We start from the raw sequence: 21766 nt of genomic DNA, 5'->3' as shown, positions 1-21766 counted from the left end.
CTATTCATGTCTTCAGCCCATTTCTTCACTGGATTATTTGTTTTTTGGGTATTCTCTACACTTTTAAAGATCATAAGTCTGGTCGTGTCACTCTTTTAAGGGTTGTAGGGGGAAGAGATCCAAAGAGCATCAGAAAACCTTCAGTGGTTTCCCATCATACTTTTAAGAAAAAAATTTTGGACTTTGTACCATGGCCTATAAGGCAGGCCCTTGTAAGATCTGGGACCTGGCCCCTGGCCACCTCTCTACCGCAAATACCACTTTGCTTCTTGTATTCTGTGATTCGGCCATACTGGCCTTTGGGGTGGGTCTTGAGAGAACCAACTTTGTTCTTGGTCTTTCTGTTGCTTGAAAAATTTCTGCAGACATTCTCATGGCTCTCTTTCAAATCTGTTCACATGTCACCTATCTTCTGACCACACTATCTAAAACAGCATCTCCTTCCATCATTCTGTCTTCTTACTTTGCTTTAGTTTTCTTCATAGCACCTATTACTCTATTGTAATGTATTACTGGTCTTCCTACAAGAACATTAACTTTTTCGTTGACCTTTGTTATATTCAGTGAGGTAACCCCCATGCCAAAAATGGTCCCTGACACATCGTACACACTCGGAAGTATTGCATACGAAAGAGAAAGGGAGGGTACCTGCATGTATGTGTTCAGGCAGTTGCTTACACTTGTAAAAGCTCTTGCATATTAGCACAGTGAAGGGCCACCATCGTTTTAGTAGTCTGGAGAAAGCGCAGTGCATTTACTTTAAAGGGGGCAAGCCAATTTATGCGTTCTCCCTGCTAACAATAAAAGCTCTAGATAAACCAAGACTTCTCTAAGAATGTAGTATCTCTGAACCAGAGTTGTAAAATGGTGTCTCAGATAACCTACATTCCGATTGGCTGTTTGGAAATACTATCCCTTCAACATACCTTAAATGATATGCTCAAAGAACTTTGAGATTGAAACATTACTGAAATTAATTGATTACTATACAAATTTAGGTAAGTCCTTAACGTTCAGACATTTAACATACACAAAAGAAACATTTGTTAAAAATCTATACCGTCATGACACTTTTAAATAAGCTAAAGTATATGTTTGCTTTCAAGGCCTACTACCAGGAATTCACACTAGCCAGATCAGATTGTGTCTCCCATATTTATTTAGTCAGCAGTAACTACTTCATGAGTCTGACTTTTGAAAAGAATTCATTTATGTATTTTTATTACTAACATCTCACCTCATTCTTCACTTACCCTCTGAGGCACTTAGCTATTTAAATTAAAATCAGGTGACCAGCAGGAGCGCCCTCCTCACCTTGTGCCCTCATGATCTGCCCTTTCCTCTTTTAGTCTAATTGCTTGGTCGGGAGATGAGATGGATAGTTAATCTTTAGTAAAGCTTTAGAGAGTGGTACATGCCCAAAATGGTCAAATGGAGTTGGGAACGTTTTATTTGAGCAAATATTTGCTGAGAGCTTTTTGTGTGCCATTACATTTGACAGGCTTAGTTTGCTCGTTAAACACATATTGGAATCCTTTCTGTGTTAGGTACGTGGAATACAGCTGTGATTGAGATTGTCCTTGCCTTCACAGAGTTTGCATTTTATAGTCATACATGGAAGGGACTCTAATTTAGGATAATGTCAGCAGGTAGCTTTTATAGCAATAAAAATTTAATGTCAATTCCACTGAGCACTTTACCAAGTGTTTTCAATATTCATTTCTCATTTTATGGTCATATAGACCCAGTAAGATGTGGGTATTGATATCTCAATTAAATAAAGAAATTTAGGCCGAGTGTGGTTAAACTCCTTGCCCAAGGCCATGCAGGTAGGAAGTGGCTGTGTATAAATTCCAGCTTAGATCCCATTCTAAACTGTTCTCTGTACTGCTAAACATTACTACCAATATAAAGAAAAATATTTCTGTTGTTTTGTATATAAAACATCAATATTTTCTCTATTTTTAAATTGAATTTGATTTTTTTTTAAGTGGGTTCCATGCCCAATGTGGGAGCTGAACTCAGGACCCTGAGATCAAGAGTCAGATACTCTACTGACTGAGCCACCCAGGCATCCTATAATTGAATTTGAAAGTATAAAATACGTGATCATTGTTCAAAAAAATATTTTCAAGCTACTTAGTAGGACATAAAATGAAAAGTGAAAGTTTCATAACCACTCATAGTTCTTCCTGGAAGTAATCACAGAATTATTTGTGTATTCTTCCAAAAAGTTCCCATGCGTTTGCAAACCCTCATGTGGATTTTTAAAAAACACAACTGGGGGCGCCTGGGTGGCTCAGTCGGTTGAGCGTCCGACTTCGGCTCAGGTCACGATCTCGCGGTCCGTGAGTTCGAGCCCCGCGTCGGGCTCTGGGCTGATGGCTCAGAGCCTGGAGCCTGCTTCCAATTCTGTGTCTCCCTCTCTCTCTGCCCCTCCCCCGTTCATGCTCTGTCTCTCTCAGTCTCAAAAATAAATAAATGATAAAAAAAAATTTAAAAAAAACACAACTGGAAACATTTTGTCTCACCACTACTTTTTATTAATAGAGTTAGACATCTGTCAGAAATGAAAAGCTACTCTCTTTGCCCTTAAAATTGCATAGTATTTGATTGTATGGCTATTCTGTAATTTATGTAACCAGTTCCCTAATGGCAGGCATTTAGATTGTTTCCAGGTTTTTACTGCTGTGAGTGTGTGTGCCCATTCATGTGTCTTCACATGCTCCTGTGAGCATATTGAGTAGATCTGTAAGAATTCTTTGAAGTGGAATTTACCTGTTTGAAGAATGCATATTTAATTTTCTTATTGCCGAGTCGTCCTTTTAAAGGATTGCATCAGGAGTGTTTAAAATGCCCAACAGTGTTTGGGATGTATGTCAAATCTTTGTTTATATAATCTGCTTCTAGTCAGACAGCCCATATCCCATCCATTGCCCTTAGCGAAACAGTGTTACGGCTGTCAGTGGAAGTATGAACAAAAAGGAACTTTCAGTTTGGTTTGGTTATCTTCATAGAAAAATTAAACCTTTGTCGTTAACGCTTACTTCACACTTGTTGGGATTGCAGTAAAAGAAATTAGTCAAGCTGACCCCCCCACCCAGAGTTAATACTACTACTGTTTGATGAGTAATAAAGTTGAACTTTATTCAATGGTGTAGTACAGCAGTGATTTCTAGCGTGAAATAGCAAAGTTATTTCCTGGCTGTTGAGTTGCCGTCACCTGAGTAATGATAAAAATTAAGGTTCAATTTCTGGCACTCATTTCCGTGTCCCTTTTCCAATATTTGATTAACAAACCTCAGTAACAAAATCCTATAAACTGAGTAACTTAAGCACCAAAGTTTTTCTCACAGTTGTGGAGGCCAGAAGTCTAAGGTCAGAGTGCCAGAGTGATCAGGTTCTGGTGAAAGCTCTGTTTCTGGCTTGCAGACCCGCTGCATTCTTGCTGTGTCCTCAGGTGGCAGAGAGAAAGAGAAAGCAAGCTTTCAGTGTCTCCTCTTGTAAGGGCACCAATCCCGTCATAAGGCCCCAACCTCATGACCTCATCTAAACCAAATTACCCTCCAAAGGGCTACTCTCCAATTACCATGATATTGGAGGTTACAGCTTCAACGTAAAATTTTTGGGGAGACACAGTTCAGTCTATAGCACCCAACTAAGAATTTTTATGCTTACATATATTGTACTTATCACCTTTAAGCCTGGCATTGTGTCTGGAACTTAGCGGGTGCTTATATTCGTTTTCTGTTTGCTGCTGTAAAAAATTACCACAGTTTATGTCTTAAAACAACAGAGATTTATCATCTTACAGTTGTGTAGGTTAGCAGTTCAACCCGTGTTGCGCTGGGGCTAAAATCAAGGGGACAGTAATGCTGCACATCTTCCTGGAGATATTAGGAGAGAGTCCATTTCCTTACCTCTTTGTAGTTTCCAGAGGCCACGCACATTCCTTGCTTCTTGGCCCCCTTTCATTGTATCACAAAGCTAGCAACATTGCATTTCTCTGACCTTTCTTAGCAGCATCTCTCTCTTTGACCTCCCTATTCCACTTTTAAGGACCCTTGTGATTACATTAGGCCCACGTGGAAAATCCAGGTTATATTCTGTCTTAATTAAAGTAATCTGAATAGCAACCTTAACTCCATCAGCTACTTTAATTTCCCTTTGCCACATAACCTAACTAGTCACAGGTTCTGGGGATTAGGACATGACCATCTTTGGGGGCCATTATTCCATGCTCAATAAATATTAGCTGCTGGAATGAGAGTCACTTCTGAGTTACATATAAAATAGCTCTAATTGCACAGCGACATTGTTCTGTATATGTTTACAAGAATATCATAAATATGCAAATGAGAAATATCCGTGACTCTCGTGTCCCGATCCAGCATTTCATTTTCTTTCCTTGTAAAGTTGTAAATTGTCTACTTTATTCATTATGTTATTTGTATATTTCCTGGTGATACAAATCAGAACGTGTAGCCTGGTAGCACGCGTGTATAAGAAGTTGTTCATTTGTTGTTTATGTTGAAAATGGTTATTAACTTGCTTATTTATCACTTTGGAAAATGGTGCTTGTTTGATATGATTGCTCTCATAAAATTGGCTGCAACACTGCACATGGTCAAATCTAGACTATAGCTATATAATATACTTCAGATACCTAGATTGTTTTCTGTGTGTTTAAGCATTTACGACTTTGTCTTCCAAGAACTGTGAACATGGGAATGTAAATCTAATTGAGAGTAAAACTTTAGGAAATAGAGATACGAAGCCACAAAAATTCATGCGATGGTCAAGATTCAGTATTTTTGTTTATTTAAAGTTTATATTTAGCTTCAGTAGTTTATATTTAGTTTCAATAACCTGATATCCTACAAAATTGAAGTCCATGTTTTAAAACATTAAAATACCATATTGTACAAGTACACTAATGGCAAAAAAAAAAAAAGTCTTCTTTAACAAAAATATTTCCGGGTCCTGACAGTTCATAATAATAGTGTTTTATTGATCTGAAACAATTAAATGTTTCCAGTGAAAGATCTGCTTCTCTATTAAAGTTTTGAAAGTTATTATAGTCAGGAGCCCATGAAAGTCCCTTTCCAGAGCTGAGGCTGGACTGGTATTTTGTTTGTGAATTTGCACTTCTCTCGACCTGGAGGAAAGTCCAGGTCCATGATGGTCAGACTTGAATCCTAAAGAAAGAATTACATGCAAAGTCAGGCAACAGACTTCTGCCTCCCTCATTCCATCCCTATCCACTCATCTTGCTTGCCCCTGTATTCACCTGCCAGGGGTCACAAAGGTGAGGGTTCTTTGGTCAGTCATTTGAAAATGGTAGTGAATTAGATTTGAGATAAGGATAAAAATCTGAGGAGACTAAGGTAACAAACAAAAAATACAAAAGATGTTACCTTTTAGAAGTGTTTTGACTGGCCCCACATCTGAGAGAGGAACTTTTTTCTCTATGAATATATAAGGAAAAGCGACAGGGTTGTTCCTCAGACCTAAGTTGTCATCACAACTCATATTTTGTTTAAAAATACATACCACATAACATTCTGAGGTTTCACTTTAACAAGACCTGTAGGTAGTACTTAAAAAGAGAGATATATTTTATCAACATAAGTAATATATGTTTGCTGTAGAAAAAGTCAGAAAACACAACCAAGAAGATAATCATGTTGAGTCTCACCAACTGGAAACCACCATTCATAAAATTGTGTTGTAAAGTATCAGTGGGTTTAAAGGGAGGCAATGAGGAAGATTTTTTATAAGCACACAAAAGAAGAAACACATGTGGCCAACAAAGAGATTAAAATGTGTTCACTCTTTTCCCTTTGTTCTTAAGAGTGTGGAAAAACTCAGTGACTGTTGGTAGGAATTAAAGTTGATTCAGCTATTCTGGAAAAAAGCCAGCAAAAAATATAAATTTAAAAGTGTAGTCCCTTTAACCTAGTAATTCTTTTCTAGGAAAAAAATAAGTAAGCAGCAATAAAAAAAATTTAAGTGTAAGGATATTCATCTCAATACCATTAAAAAGGGAGAAGAACTAAAAGCCCAAATTTTAATTAGCAGTAACCTGGATAAATAACTTTAATGTAATATTACCCACTAAATATGATGACATAGATCTGTAATTCCTGAGAAAACAAGCTGATAAAATTTAGGAAACAGTGGGGAAGGGAAGGATGCAGTATAGTAAATATGATCCCGTTTTTGTAAAAATGTTTTATCTACATAGCAGTGTGTGTGTATACATATGCAGAGAAGTTATTCTGACATAATTAACTAGGTCTGACAGCAGAGTTTTCAAGTAATTTTAATTTTTTTAATATTGTCCATAATGTGTTTGTTTTTATTGTAAACTATATATTTAGCTTATGATCAAAGAAAAATTTCTTTTCCAGTTGAACTTTGTTAGAATTAAGTGGCATAAGGACAGGGAGAGCTAATTTTGCCTGTGACACAGTGAACAACTTAACTGCTCAGAAATAAATAGCCACTGCTAATTGGAACCTTGGTTTAATTTGACAAATTGACAGTTTAAAAAATGCTTTCAGCTGCAGCTTTGGAAAGAGTCCCTACCTAGAGCAAGTACAAATTTATACCGGCAAATTGAAAGAATGATCATTTCATTCATTTGAATATTAGATTCCTTCGGTGGCACCTGAAACTGATAAAAATGTGACACTTTCACCATAGTGTTAAATCTTTTATGGGGGTAGGATATGAAGAACATATGGAACTTTAAAAGTCATCAGGCTGGGTCCCCTCAGCTTATAGATGAGGAAATGGAAGCCCATGCAGAGAAGGTGATTTGCTTAAGGTTGCACAGCTAGTCATAGACCTGTGAAGGACTTACTTTTCACAATCCCTGGAAGCCTAGACCTGTGAAGGACTTACTTTTCACGATCCTTTGAGGCCTAGCCACTTTACCTCCTGTACAGGTAGTCATCAATGAATGATAGTCTTGGTGGAGATGGATATTCTACCAAATGTGACGTCAGACAACTTCATCAAACAACCAGCAGCATATTAAGTGCTTGACATGTTCCTGAAAGCATATGAACTACTGGAGGTAGAACAAGGAATACAAAAAATTTTTTTCTGGAGAGACAGACATACAATAATTAAACAATGTAATAAGCACTATTAAAGGAGTGTGTAAAAAGTACTATGGGAGCTCAAGAGAGGAATGGCTTCACAAAAGAAATGTCATTTGAGCCCAGTCATTTGGCCTTCAGCAAAAGCATCAGGATAGAAGTGTGTTCCAGGTAGGAGAATTAGCATGTGCAAAGGGACAGAAGATCTGAAAAGAGCCACTAGGGTAAGAAGAGGCCCTAGGCAGAGGGTTTAGAAGAAATTTTGGCAGATGTTTGGAAATAGCATCAAGACTTCTGTAGAAAATTTTTATTGGAATATTTGGACAGATTCTAAGTGCTGCAGATACAGTTTGATCCAGGGCTGATAAAACAGTATAACCACAATAGGTTGCTCTCTGTCTTCATTTCTCTGCTTCCTTAACCCCATTCTCAGGCTCCCTGTGAATACAAGATGGCTGGTCCCCGTAGCTCAAACAAAAAGTTCTGGATTAGAGTCTCTTTAGTACCAGCTGACCACTTGGTTAATGTCCCTTCTCAAAGATTACCATGACCAAGGGAAAGGGATCTACTGATCAGGACTTCCCATGTAGGGAAGGATGCTTCCAGCTAAGCAGGGCAGGTGCTTTTGCCACAAGAAGGGGATTCCAGATACTAGATAGCAAACATTGTACCCACAAAATGGGATCACTTCAGGTAGCAGTAAAATCTTCATCGCTTTGAAGATCTTTATTTATGTTTTCCATCATATTGTCTCAATAAATAATCTAAAATTTTGAATAAAAAATTTAAAATATTCCATCCCTAGTTTCTAATTAAGGGGAAATTTTTTAATTTTAGTATATGTGCTGCCGAAGCAACCACAAGGGGAAATTTTTTAAAATGGGTATAGCATGGAGCATACCCATTTGGTTGGTTAAGTGTCCAACTTCGGCTCAGGTCATGATCTCACAGTTCGTGGGTTCGAGCCCCATGTCGGGCTCTGTGCTGACAGCTCAGAGCCTGGAGCCTGCTTCGGATTCTGTGTCTCTGTCTCTGCCCCTTCCCCAGTCACACCTCTGTTTCTCTCTTTCTCTCTCAAAAATAAACATTAAAAAATATATTAAAAAGATAAAAGTGGATATGGCATAATAAAAGATTTCAGTATGGGCACCTGGGTGGCTCAGTCGGTTAAGTGTCTGACTTCTGCTAAGGCCATGATCTCTCAGTTCGTGAGTTCCAGCCCTGTGTTGGGCTTTGTGCTGACAGCTCAGAGCCTGGAGCCTGTTTCGGATTCTTTGTTTCCCTCTGTTACTGCCCCTCCCCCACTCTCACTCTGTGTGTGTCTGTCTCTCTCTCTCTCTCACAAATAAAGATTAAAAAAAAATTAAAAAAAAAAAGATTTCAGTAATGCTGCTCTCATGTACTCATTTGAATACCATTAAAAATAATAGGTAAGAATGTTTAGCATATGTGAAGAATAAGTTGCATATGAGGGCTGGAATTAATATTATAATATAGAAGTATTCAATTTCCTGTCATAAAGGACCAGTGGAAAGTGATTGCCTCTCTCTTGCTTTTGTAGAACTCAAAAATGTTTATACCCTTCAAATGGTTATTTTAAGTTTAAAATAGTCACCTTTTATAGATTTGGCAGTGAAGTAATTATCCTTATATAGTGACATTTCCCTCCGTGACCCTGTGAATTTACTGAGGTAGGGTTCCAGATTAGAGAGGTAGTTATTAACAATATTTCGGTTAGAGAGACCAGCAGCAAATGAAATATATGAAAATGAACTTGATATGAGTCAGATATTTACTGCTGTTCTATATAATTGGACACATGTACTTATATAATGTAATGAATTCAAAGGAAAATAAAATTGAATTGAGAACTCTTAGAGAATGAATCATTCTGTATAATAGAAGTCTGTTTAGCTAATTTCCAAATATTTGGTCAGTTTTTCCTTGCAGTATAAACTTTGCTGTAAAAGATATTTCATACTTTTTTAACCATCTTAAGTAGAACAAATTTGAAAATAATTCCCTTTTTATGATTCAAGTCATTACAAGCATCATTTATTATGCTGTGAAGTAATGGAATTTTGTAGGGTTGCTTGTCCCTTGTGAAAAAGCCACAAGGTGCTTTGAGATCTTACATAGGAGTCATGTCCTTTTTAACCTACCTCTCTAATTGCTGTCACCTTTTGCTCCTGGGCTGATAGCAGACTCTTCTAAATGCTAAAGATTTTGAAGGCATTCAGATTGTGAATAAAATTGGAGCACGTAGGTTTCCCATATTGACATGGTGGGCCTGGTTTACGGAGGCTTAAGAAACGTTTATTGGCTGAGTGGATGTTGTACCTTTACAAACATACTCTTGTAACCTGAGGAGGAGAGGCGTTTGAAAGGAGAGAAATTCAAGCTGATTAGCATTTGTCAAAGATATTATAAAGCCTTAAATTTTAAGAACTTGAAGTTACCTCAATAAAAATATACACCAGGCATAAATCTGCAACCAACCCTTATCTGGCAAAGAGCCATGCCATTTGCTGCCGTGTCCAGAGGGGAAGCACAGCTGTCAGTACACTCCCTTCCTTCTGTGATAATTTTATCTTTGTGTCTCTTCTAGTTGTTGTATCTGTGTTGAACTTAATGAAACTTCAGGAAATGAAAAGTACTTCCTTACAAAGGAACGTCGGCCAAACCCTTGCTATACAAATAGGATAAAGCCCTGATTAGCTAGTATCTTTTTAATCTGAAACTAAGATTGTGCTTTCAGTCTCTCTTCAGTGTAAGTCTTCATTCTTTTGTTCCTCATGCAGTTCTCCAGGTGACCAGAACGTTTAGGTATTTTGGAATCCCTGTTTTTGGTTTTGTTTTCTTGTCTTTTTCTAAAAACCTTGTTTAAAAATACCGATACAGTCATGTACTGAATAGCTACCTCTTGAAGTATGGATGAAGTAGCAAAGTAAGCAGATTTTCTCTGGCCTCCTTATGTAAAGCTCTTTTGCACTCTGACCACTGGCTATAGCTTTTACATTTTCTTCTGTAAAAATTTTGGTGTCCTATAATGTATCACAAATAATATATCACAATGTCATAAAAAAAGGTTGATGGGCCTTGGGAGTTAAATCAGTCCATATTCAATCCATTATATAGTAGCTTTCCCTGCCCTATATGCATTTGACTGTTGGGAATATGTTCAAATACTTCTAAAGAGAAGCAAAATTTTCTATGTCTTATTGAGATAAACCTAACGTTTTGCTTGCAGGCTTTTGTTAGCTTTGATTGATAGAGGAGATTTACGTCTCAGGTGGTCAAGTACTATAGGACTTGCTATTATATTTTTAGTGCCTTTTAAGTACAGAGTGCAGTTTTGATATAAATTCCAATATAGTGGAAAGGCCAGGGGAAGCAGTGAATGAATCTCATCTTAAAAGCAAGACCATGGGCAATGATTATCCATAATGATACAATAGTAATTATACATCCAGATAATTACAAGGGAAGTTATTCTGGACTAGCGTCTCTTTCCTCTGGCATCTCTGAAATGATAGAATGAGCAAGGGCACATGAGTTTTATCTGTAGTCACTTAACATTGTCCAATTTAATGCATATTATTAAAGCAAGCATCCAACTTTATTTCATGTTGTTTTTTTTTTTTTAATTTTTTAAAATTTACTTATTTATTTTGAGAGAGTAGAGAGATCACTAGCAGGGGAAGGGCAGAGAGAAAGAGAGAGGTTGAGAATCCCAAGCAGGCTCTGCAGGATCAGCGCAGAGCCCGATGTGGGGCTTGAACCCACAAAACAGTGAGATCATGACCTGAGCCGAAATCAAGAGTCAGACCCTTAACCAAGTGAGCCACCCAGGCACCCCTATTTCATGTTGTTCTTATTTCTTCTTTTAAAATATTTTTTAGATTGTTTGTTTGTTTATTTATTTATTTATTTTGAGAGAGAGAGAGAGTTGGGTAGAGGCAGAAAGGGAGAGAGAGAAAATCCCAAGCAGGCTCCATGTTGTCCAATGTTGGTGTAGAACCCGATGTGGGGCTCGATCTCATGAGCTGTTAGATCATGAGCTGAGCTGAGATCAAGAGTTGGACACTTAACCAACTGAGCCACCCAGGCACCCCTAAAATCTTTTTTAATAGGCCGTTGTATTCACCAAGATCTATGTAAGTCTACCTTCTGCACTTAAAAAGCTAGCTCTAAATTCAATTAGTTGAGCTGATACCAGTTTCTTAAAGATTACAAAAAGATAGTTTTTTCTCAAAGTGGAACTTCCTGAAGAGCTTGTATATAATTTGATAACTCCAGTCTAGCACCATGTGATAGCAGGAACTTTATCTTATCCCTTAGGCGCCAAGAACGCTGTCAGATTTTTCTGGAATTCAAAAACCGTGTGTGTGTGTGTGTGTGTGTGTGTGTGTGTGTGTGTGTGGTTTTTTTCTTTATTATAAATGTAATATGTGTACATGATAAACAGTTTTAAAATGTACAAATATAAATAAAGAGAGTGTGCCTCTCTTCTTAATCCCACTTCCCAAAAGAAACCACTGTAAACTTACTTGGTTTTGTGCATGTAGAAACATGTATACATTTATAAAAATATATGCACGTAATTTCTTAAAAATATCGTAGTATACATATTCTTTATTTTTAGTTAATTATACATTGTGAACATCCTCCCATGACAGTATGTCTAGTCTTTTTGTATCCTATTTTAGACTGTGGATTTCCCCATTCTCTTATTGGTGGGCTTAGGTTGTGTCTAATTTTTTTGGCAGCTTAAAGTGTTGTAGTGAGCTTTGTTGTGTGTGTATATATATTTTTTTTATCCTTGTGTATATTTTTGCCTATTTGCTTAATAACGTCTGTAGGATAGTTTTCCTAGAGTTAATATTGCCAGATCAAAAGATAGGCACTTTTAACATTTTGATACATGTTGTCAAATGACCCTCCATTCAACCGGAACAAATTTATAAGCCTCCTTTTAGCATAGGAGGGCTCATTTTTCCTACATCTTCAACCACATGGTCACTTGTTTATGATCCAGAGAACATGAGCTGTAAATAAGAGATCTCAAGATTATTTTATATTAACTTTGATTTATGGATTCTACAAATAGCCTTCAAAAATAGGTGCTTTTAGTGTTTTCCTTTTATCACTCCAAACCTGTTCGGATATGGAATATTCTGTCAAGACAAGACAATTCCTTTTTTATTGTTACAAGCATGAATTATCTTTTAAGCAATTTACTTTATCACTCATTGCCAAATACTTCTCTTCTCGCATATTTCTTCTATGAGTGACCAAGTTAGAATACTCACTTCAAAAGCTTAGTCTTTCAAGTTGGAATTCAAGGGACAGCTATTGAACATGATATTCTCTTTGCTGAAATTTATGTGCGATCACTTTTGAAATAGTCCTTGGGTTTTAGTAAGCACCTAACACTGATTATAGTGGTAGTTGAAGAGTAATTTAAAGCATATTAAAGGGAACTTTATATGAATCCAAACAAATGTTAATGAAATCTGAGCTTTATTTATCACTTACTTGCTTGCAGGTGGATTCGCCGATGAACTTGAAGCATCCCCATGACTTAGTCATATTAATGAGACAAGAAACAACCGTTAACTACCTCAAAGAATTGGAGGTGAGGCAATGGGCATGTGATATGCAGCTGAAACTTGTTGTATTTCATGGGGAGCTATTGTATTCAAAGAAAAATGAGAGCGAATTATTTCTTAAGCTCAATTCTTCTCAGTTTTATAGGAATATATTACTTTCATTTTTAACTTTTTAAAAAACATTTTATTTATTTTTGAGAGACAGAGACAGACCATGAGCTGGGGAGGGGCAGAGAAAGAGACAGAATTCGAAGCAGTCTCCAGGCTCTGAGCTGTCAGCACCTAGCCTGATGCGGGGCTCAAACCCACAAACCATGAGATCATGACCTGAGCCGAAGTCCAGTCCGATGCTTAACTGCCTGAGCCACCTTGGCACCCTGAATATATTACCTTTAAATCCTGATTTTAAAAATAACCTCTAATTAGAGGACATTTGAGCAATAGTAAGAGAAACAGACTAACTTGGGTTTTGCTTGATTCTTGACTCCTATCCTTGTTCAGGGTTTCCATGTATAAGTTTTTCCATCAAGTATGAAAAGGAACAGTCTCTATACATATGTTTAGGAGAGTTTGGGTAAAATACAAAAAGGAAGAATGGTTTCAATACTCTATAAAAATGTAATTTTTATTAATTTCCAAGTAATTTCTAAGGTCTTGTTATTATGTGTTCTTACGATGAGATGAAAGCGTTAATCACTTTGCACCTTGAAAACTTGAAACCTATTGGTGATAATAAAATCTGACCTTTTTGTTTCTATCATTTGATTTCCATAAACTGATTTTGCTTAATTACACACAATATTAATTATTTGAAAAACTGGGAATAAGACAGTAGGTATATTTATACAGCTTCGTGCTTGGAAGCTTTATATGTTTTTTTTTTAAACACAGTGTTCAAAAAGTGCATCGGTGCAGAAAATAGTTTTTATTTTCAAATGCATATACACATTGTATATGTTTATTTCCATTCTTTTTTTTAAGAGGCAGTATGATATAAAGAGAAAGAGACTTAGAGTATGTGAAGGGGGAAAATGCCATTCATCATGTCAATGAAAACGAAAATGAAAAATGTTGACTCCATCAGTTTTTGATTAAGGTACAGGCTGGAGATAAAAATTTGTTACTCACTGAAATGTAGACTTAATGCCATGACACTAAACAATATCATTTTTCTACAAAGTAGTGACAACTAAATGAACTTCATAAGGTGCCAGAAGACAGTGGAGGAATAACCTCAAAGTGCTAAGGGGAAAACCAGTCAAACTAGAATTTTATGTTCTTTTAAACCATCATTCAAGAGTGAGGGTAAAGCAAAGATGTTTTCTGACATACAGAGTTTATTTACCAGACTCTCACTTTAAAGAAAATTAAAGATGTACTTCAGCACAAAGAAAAGTACACCCAGTAGACACGCGTAGGATATACAATGATGAGTAAAAATACTAATGAAGAAGTTGCTAACCTTATTTAATTATTTTTTTGTGCTTTGAAAGGTAAAACTAGATTAAATTAATATGTAGTTGTGTTGAGGTATGTTCAGTGATTAGTTAAGGCTTGTTAGACTCTTCTGTCCTGTTTATGAGAAGGTGAAAGTAACAAAATCCTATTGGAAAACTTATGGGCATACATACTAAAAATTTAAGAGTCTTGCTACCTTTCAAGTAGTATTGCCAAAAGAAATAGGAATTCAATCAAACCACTGTATTTTCCAGTGTCATTTGTTTTCAATGACGTTTCCTTTACCATTCTATATTTTTTATGTATTTAAAAGATCATTCTGAGAAGGGAGTCTGCAGATTTCATCAGACTGCCAAAGAAGTCTATGACACAAAAAAGTTAAGAACCCCTGGATCCTGCTGTCAATATTTAGGAAATGTACAAGACAAAGAAAGGGACACGTGAAATGAACCTAGGAGATGCAGTCAACAAAATCGTATAGAGTGGCAAGCTTTGCAGGACAAATGACCCAACTTTTTAAACAAATTATAAAGATTAAAAAAGGTGGGGAGGGGAACTGGAGGAATTACCAGTAGATTAACAGATTTATAGACAAATCAGCCATTGCAGTGTGTGGGTCTCATTGGATTTTGATTCAAACAAACTGTATGTTTGTTTGTTTGTTTGTTTATTTTAAGTTCTTTGTTTTATTTATTTTTTTATTTGAGAGAGAGAGCACGAGCAGGGGAAGGAGCAGAGTGGAGGGGGTGGGGAGAGAGAATCTTAAGCAGCCTCCACACCCAGCGCAGAGCTCAAAGGAGGGCTTAATCCCACCACCCCAGGATCATGACCTGAGCGGAAACCAAGACTTGGATGTAAACCACTGAGCCATCCAGGCACCCTCCCTTTTTTTTTAAAGAGATTTTTTTGTGTGTTTTGTGTGTGTGCGTGAGTGTGTGTGTGTGTGTGTGTTCCAGAGAGAGAGAGCAAGAGCAAAGGAACGGCAGTGGGAGAGGGAGAGAAAATCTTAAGCAGGCTCCGTGCCCAGCATGGAGCATGATATGGGGCTTAATCCCACAGCATTGGGATCATGACGTCAACCGAAATCAGGAGTCAGACACTCAACCAACTGAGCCACCCGGGCACCCAAACAAACTGTATTTAAGGAGTATCTTTCAGAAATACATTAAAATATTTACTGATGAAAAACTTAACCAAAAATAAAGTAGAGGCAAGGACTAAAATAATGGAACTGCAATCTGTAGTTTCCAAACCTACAAGTTAAGAGAAAATACAGGAGGAGAGGAGGGAACATAGAAAGTGTTGACAAGCACATGACAGGCAGGAAAAGAGAAAACAGCAGCAAAGAAAAAGAATGATAAACATACCTGAAACTAATACAACATTTTGTGTCAGCTACACTTCAATAATCTAAAAAAAAAAAAAAAAAATTTAACAGAAAATCCAAAATAACATGTTTAAAATAAATTCAGATAGATCAGCAATCACAGTAAATATATCAGATTAAACTTGCTGATTGAAACTCAGACTATCAGATTGGATTTCTTACTTAGTCCAGCTGTATGTGACGTGTAAGAAATACACCTAACACAAAGCCAGTGTGGTGATAAATGGATGGAAAAAGTTTTCACTATGTAAATACTAAGCAGAAAAAAGCTGTGATGGCAGTATTTATACAAATTCACCGTCCCTCATCTGAAATCACCAGGGCTATATATGGTTAGAATACAGCTTTTCACTTTTTTTTTTTCTTTTAGAACTGTTATAGGTACAGATATCTAGTATTACATTGTACTGCCAGCAGGTTCTGGTCCCAAACTCCATATTCAAAGACATTAATATTTCTTTAGCGAAATGTGTGAATATTCACACCAAGAGGATAAAAAGTGTAAAATGGCTTTTCATCAGGTTTTGCTACCACATGAATATTAGTGCAAAATTCTATTTTCCATGGACAGCAACCTCATGACCTAAGCACCTCTGAAAAGCTCCACATCCTAATACCATTTTCAGGGGTTATGATTTCAACATATAAATTTTTAAGGGTGGAAGGGACACAAATGTTCAGACAATAGCACTAAATGTGAAAAAGTAAAGCTTTAAAACTTAAAAATAAGAATATATTAATATGTTTATGACATTGGGATAAAGAAGGGCTCCTTAAATAACACAAATCACAATTAAGAAAATTAATTGATAGTTTTGTCCATCTTAAAATTGTCTCGCAAGTGACACCATGAACAAAATTAAAACATAAGTTATAAGCTGGGAGAATACTGTTATAACTGAAGAATGAGTTTACAGAATCACTCTTCACAAATGTCTACAAATCAGTGAAGAATCACTAGGGAAAAATAGGCAGACTCAATCAAGCTACAAAATATCTCATAAATATTTGAAAATATGTTTAATCACATTAAGGATTGCATTAGTTAAGATAGTCTAAATTTTGCAATGTATGTCAACTTTTGCATTGGCAACAAACAGTCCCAAAAATCTCAGTGCTGTTTCACAGAGGAAGGTGGAGGCTCAAGGAAGACTAACCAAATATACAAGCCTGTTTAAACTTTCTACTTAGAAGTGACATCATTTCGGGGCACCTGGATGGCTTAGTCGGTTGAGTATCTAACTCTTGATTTCAGCTCATTTCGTGATCTGAGCCCCATGTTGGGCTCTGCTCTAACAGTGCAGAACCTAGTTGAGATTCTCTCCCTCTCTCTCTGCCCTCACTCATGCTGTCTCTCTCTCTTAAAATAAATAAAGTAAAAAAAAAAAAATTCTACTCACGTTCCATTGTCCAGATCAAGTCACATGGCCAAGCTTGAAGTCATAGGGCAGTATAGTATAGTTTACCTACAGGAGGAGAGTGGGGAGGGAGTAAGTGGAAACATCATTTAGTAACATCCCAGTAATCTTAATGGTTTAAAACAATAAGATCATATTAAATGTCACTCTGGTCCAAAAGCCAGAACTCAAGATGACAGAACAGCTACTGTCTGGAATATTGCTGTTCTCAGTACCTGAGGGAAAAGAACATACACTGGCTGTAAAAATGCGTCCCTCCAGAGGATTTAATGGCACCTCTCATGTTACATTTGTCAAAATAGTCATACTGGCCACATATGAGTCCAGCAGAACAATGGTGTAGAGTCCTTTGTAAGGAGTCCTTTGTAAGGCCACAAGTTCATTGATAGTAATACAGTCTACTCCAATAATTAAAACATTTCATACCCATTATTTTTTTTATTTATTTTTTGAGAGAGACAGAGTATGAGTAGGGGAGGGGCAGAGAGAGAGGAGACACAGAATCCGAAGCAGGCTCCAGGCTCTACGCTGTCAGCAGAGCGCCCGACGCGGGGCTTGAATTCATGAACTCTAAGATCGTGACCTGAGCCGAAGTCAGATGCTTAAAGGACTGAGCCATCCAGGTGCCCCGAGTTTTTATTTTAAAGTAGGCTCCACACCCATTGTGGGGCTTGAACTCCCATCCCTGAGATCAAGAGCTGTACACTCTACCAACTGAGCCAGCCAGCACTCCAATAGATGCAGTTTCATAGGTGGTCAGATATCATATTATGGAGGTATTCAGGTGCCATTAGTGTGAATGTCATTTTCTGTTACTTTCTGTCCATGAATACCTGTTTAGAGACGCTTATTTAGTTGTCAACTAATTAATCCCCCTTTATCCACAGTTTTACTTTCTGTGGTTTCAGTTACCCATGAATTAACTGTGGTCCAGAAGCAGATGATCCTCCTCCTGACCTATCGTCAGAAGGTCACTAATAGTCTAACACTGTGTCACAGTGCGTATGTTGTTCACCTCACTTACCACTTACATCTTACATCTTACTATGTAGGCATTTTATTATCTCACATTATCATGAGGATGAATACAGTACAAGAAGATACTTTGAGAGACTACGTTCACATAACTTTTATTACAGTATATTGTTATAACTTGCATTTTATTATTAGTTATTGTTATCTGTTACTGTGCTTAATTTATACATTAAACTTTATTATAGGTATATATGTATGGGAAAAAACATAACATATATAGGGTTGGTACTGTTCACAGTTTGGGGTATCCACTGGGAATCTTAGAACATTCTTCTGCAGATAAGGGGGCACTAGTGTGCTCAGAATCCTTGTCTGTATAGAGGATTCTAACTTCAACACAGTAAATTCTCCTCTTATGTGGTATCTAGACTGAAATAACAGAAAGATTCATTATGTTCTTATTGTCTTCTCAACAGAAGCAATTAGTTGCTCAAAAAATTCACATAGAAGAGAATGAGGACAGAGATACAGGACTGGAACAGAGACATAATAAAGAAGATCCAGACTGCATCAAAGCCAAGGTGCCCTTAGGAGACCTGGATCTCTATGATGGCACATACATAACTTTGGAAAGCAAAGACATCAGGTAAAAGAAAATCTCTCTCCAAAAATAAAATTAACGTGTTCCCGAACAGAACTTTCTCAAATCAGTAAATTATCTAATGAGAATAGGCTTCAATCACGAATGAGTTTATTGAAATTTGAAATTTCAAAATAACTCACATGTAGAATTCTTAAAGATTGACTTAAAATGTTGAATACTACAGTAGAAGATTGAACAGTTTATAGTAAAAGAAATACAAATGGTCCATAAACATGTGGAAAACGTATTTCTCAGTAAGGATCAAATAAGTACAAATTAAACCATTTAAATTGTTTTCACCTATCAAACTGGAAAAAAATATTTAAAAATCAGTAACTGGTAAAAATGTAGAGAGGCTGTCAATAGAAGTGTAAAGTGGTTTAATATTTCTAGAAAGAATTGCAAAAAGCTTTTAAAACAGTCCCATGATCTTAACATTCTTTGATACACCTACTATTTTCTAACTCTCGAATTATCTCCTTTAAGTTGAACTCTCAAAATATTGACTCCAGCAGTAGCAATGTGAAAAAGGTTGAATGTTGACTAATACTGGTTGTAAAGTAGAGATGCTATGAAAATATGGTTCCATTAGGGGAAAATTAGACATTTTTTCACCTTTCATTCATTCATTGCTCCCGGCTTCTTAATTTTAGCCCTGAAGATTATATCGACACAGAATCTCCTGTCCCTCCAGACCCTGAGCAACCTGATTGTACCAAAATTCTAGAACTTCCATATAGTATACATGCTTTTCAGCACCTGCGAGTAAGTAGAGAGATTTAGGATCTTGTTTTCTACATTTTTTTCTGTAATTTACTCTCTTGCTTGTAAATAGTCTTTATATTTCCTCTCCTCCTCTTTCAAACAGCTTTATAATTTTACAAATATCTCCTATTTCTTAATATGCCTTTAAAATAAAGGCATTAAGATACTGAGTTACTTGTGAGCTTTTGTCTTATGATCTCCTTTTTCTGTTTTGTTTTAGTTTTTTTCACTTTTTTTCTTCTTTTCTTCAGGGTGTACAAGAGAGAGTTAATCTTTCTGCACCTCTATTACCTAAAGAAGATCCAATCTTCACATATTTATCTAAACGACTAGGAAGAAGTATAGATGACATAGGCCATCTCATTCATGAAGGCCTACAGAAGGTAAGTCATCAGTGATTGAAAGAGTCAGGGGCGCCTGGGTGGCTCAGTCAGTTGAGCGTCCGACTTCGGCTCAGGTCACGATCTCATAGTTTGTGGGTTCGAGCCCCGCGTCAGTTTCTGTGCTGACAGCTCAAAGCCTGGAGCCTGCTTCGGATTTTGTGTCTCCGTCTCTCTCTGCCCTTCCCCCGCTCAAAAATAAATAAAAATGTTTAAAAAAATTAAAAAAGAAAAAAAGAAAAAGCCAGAGACTGTGCTCACAGAAGGTCTTTTGTTCTCAGAAAATAACCTGCCTAGATTGTTTTTGTCTAGAGAGTGATTTTTTTTTTATTTTAAAGATTTTTTTTAATGTTTTTTATTTACTTAGAGAGAGACTAAGCACCCCCAAAATAACTACTTTAAAAAAAATTTTTTTAATGTGTATTTATTTTAGAGAGAGAGCGCGTGAGCTGGGGAGGGGCAAAGAGATGGAGACACAGAATCTGAAGCAGGCTCTTGGCTCTGAGCTGTCAGCACAGAGCCAGATGCAGGGCTCGAACTCATGAGATGGGATATCATGACTTAAGGTGCTTAACTGACTGAGCCACGCAGGCACCGCAAAAACAACTACTTTTTAAATAACTATTTTTAAAAGAAAACAATTTGTCATTATAAAAAAATTCAGAGTTTATAAAAGTCTATAAAAGAGAATGAAAAAAAACCTCAGTTAATTAGTGTTTTATAATAAAATCTTCTGGATCTTTATTTTTATGCACCTTTATAGTTAAAACACTTATTTTCATAAAATAAATTTTTAATAGTGGAATTTTGGGCATCAAAGTGTAATCATATTTTTAAGGCCCTTTATATAAATGTTGTCATACTGTCCCTCAGAAATGCTGTACTTACGTAACTTTTCTACAGTTAATATCTGAAGTTATTATACAGTGCAGCCAACCATGAGTGTTGGCATTCTATTTAATCTGTGCCAATTTGTAAAAGGAAAATTTGTGTCTCTTTTATTTCTATTCTTTGATTATTAGCCATTGTTTCCTATTTCTGAATTGTCTGTTCATGTTTTTGGCCCATTTTCTCATGCATTTTTGTCTTTCTTTTTAGATTTCTTAGGACCTCTTTATATATTAAAGATATTAAACAATGGGTGTCATATGTATGTTTCTGTTTATCTTAAACTTTATGACTGTTTTAAAAAACTTAATTTGACTGTTTTGCACTGCTGAGTTTGAATTTTCTCTACATGGGCTTAAACTTATTTACACTGAGTTGTTTGTAGTGGTCCAGTATAGTATTTTGGCCTCTGTGTGGTTAAAATTTAGGACATGTTATGAGATGAAAATCCAAGCCACAGAAGGAATCTGAATTTCTGTTTAACTTCAGTAACTGATCCACCTATTACTCTGTACTGAAGACATAATTTTTTAGCAGTATTGGTTTGCATTACATTGTGAACACACATGACTAAAGAACGAAATAAAAGGGGCACCTGGCTGGCTGAATTGGTAAAGCATGTGACTCTTGATCTTGTGACTGTGGGTTCAAGCCCCGCATTGGGTGTAGACATTACTTGAAAATAAAAAATCTTTAAGAAAAAATTCATCTTTTACAAAAGCATAAGCTTGTCATTTGCTTACATATGTACCTTCATTCAGATATTAAATTTGTTAACTTCAGGAATTTCACATTAGAACAACTGGCATTTCTAAGTAGGTTAGGTCCTAACTTCTGAAATCCTGAAATAGGAACCAACCAGTTGGGGCCATTGGCGGGCTTTCAGCATAATTCACCCCTTGGAGTGATAATTTGGAGTTGAATAGTCTCTCTGTGGAGATGACACCTTAATGCACTTTGCTCCTGATGATGATCAGGAGGCTTTTTTGGCAGGTGTAGTTTATTTGTCCTTTGTCCCCTGCTTTATCACTGCTGTAATGTCATGTTCTTCTTCATATGAAGTTTCAGAAGAGACAGAATAGTAAAGGTGCTCACTTTGAACATTCTAAGTCGAAGAAAGTGTGTCGAGTT

At 36.5% G+C, this 21766-nt stretch overlaps 1 protein-coding gene across 3 annotated transcripts in view; it reads left to right on the top strand.

The window, feature by feature from the left end:
- TTC17 (tetratricopeptide repeat domain 17) overlaps positions 1-21766 on the top strand; it is a 125246-nt gene that overhangs the window by 10517 nt on the left and 92963 nt on the right. For all 3 annotated transcript variants that reach the window (XM_027072857.2, XM_027072856.2, XM_053203280.1), the window contains exons 2-5: positions 12658-12747; positions 18436-18605; positions 19256-19367; positions 19619-19750. In XM_027072857.2, coding sequence (XP_026928658.1) covers positions 12658-12747; positions 18436-18605; positions 19256-19367; positions 19619-19750 — 504 coding nt within the window. The remainder of the gene's footprint in view (positions 1-12657; positions 12748-18435; positions 18606-19255; positions 19368-19618; positions 19751-21766) is intronic.

Source organism: Acinonyx jubatus, chromosome D1, assembly GCF_027475565.1.
Source record: "Acinonyx jubatus isolate Ajub_Pintada_27869175 chromosome D1, VMU_Ajub_asm_v1.0, whole genome shotgun sequence".
Lineage (NCBI taxonomy): Eukaryota > Metazoa > Chordata > Mammalia > Carnivora > Felidae > Acinonyx > Acinonyx jubatus.
The sequence above is the reverse complement of the archived record's forward strand: the minus strand, read 5'-3'. Positions and strand labels throughout refer to the sequence as shown.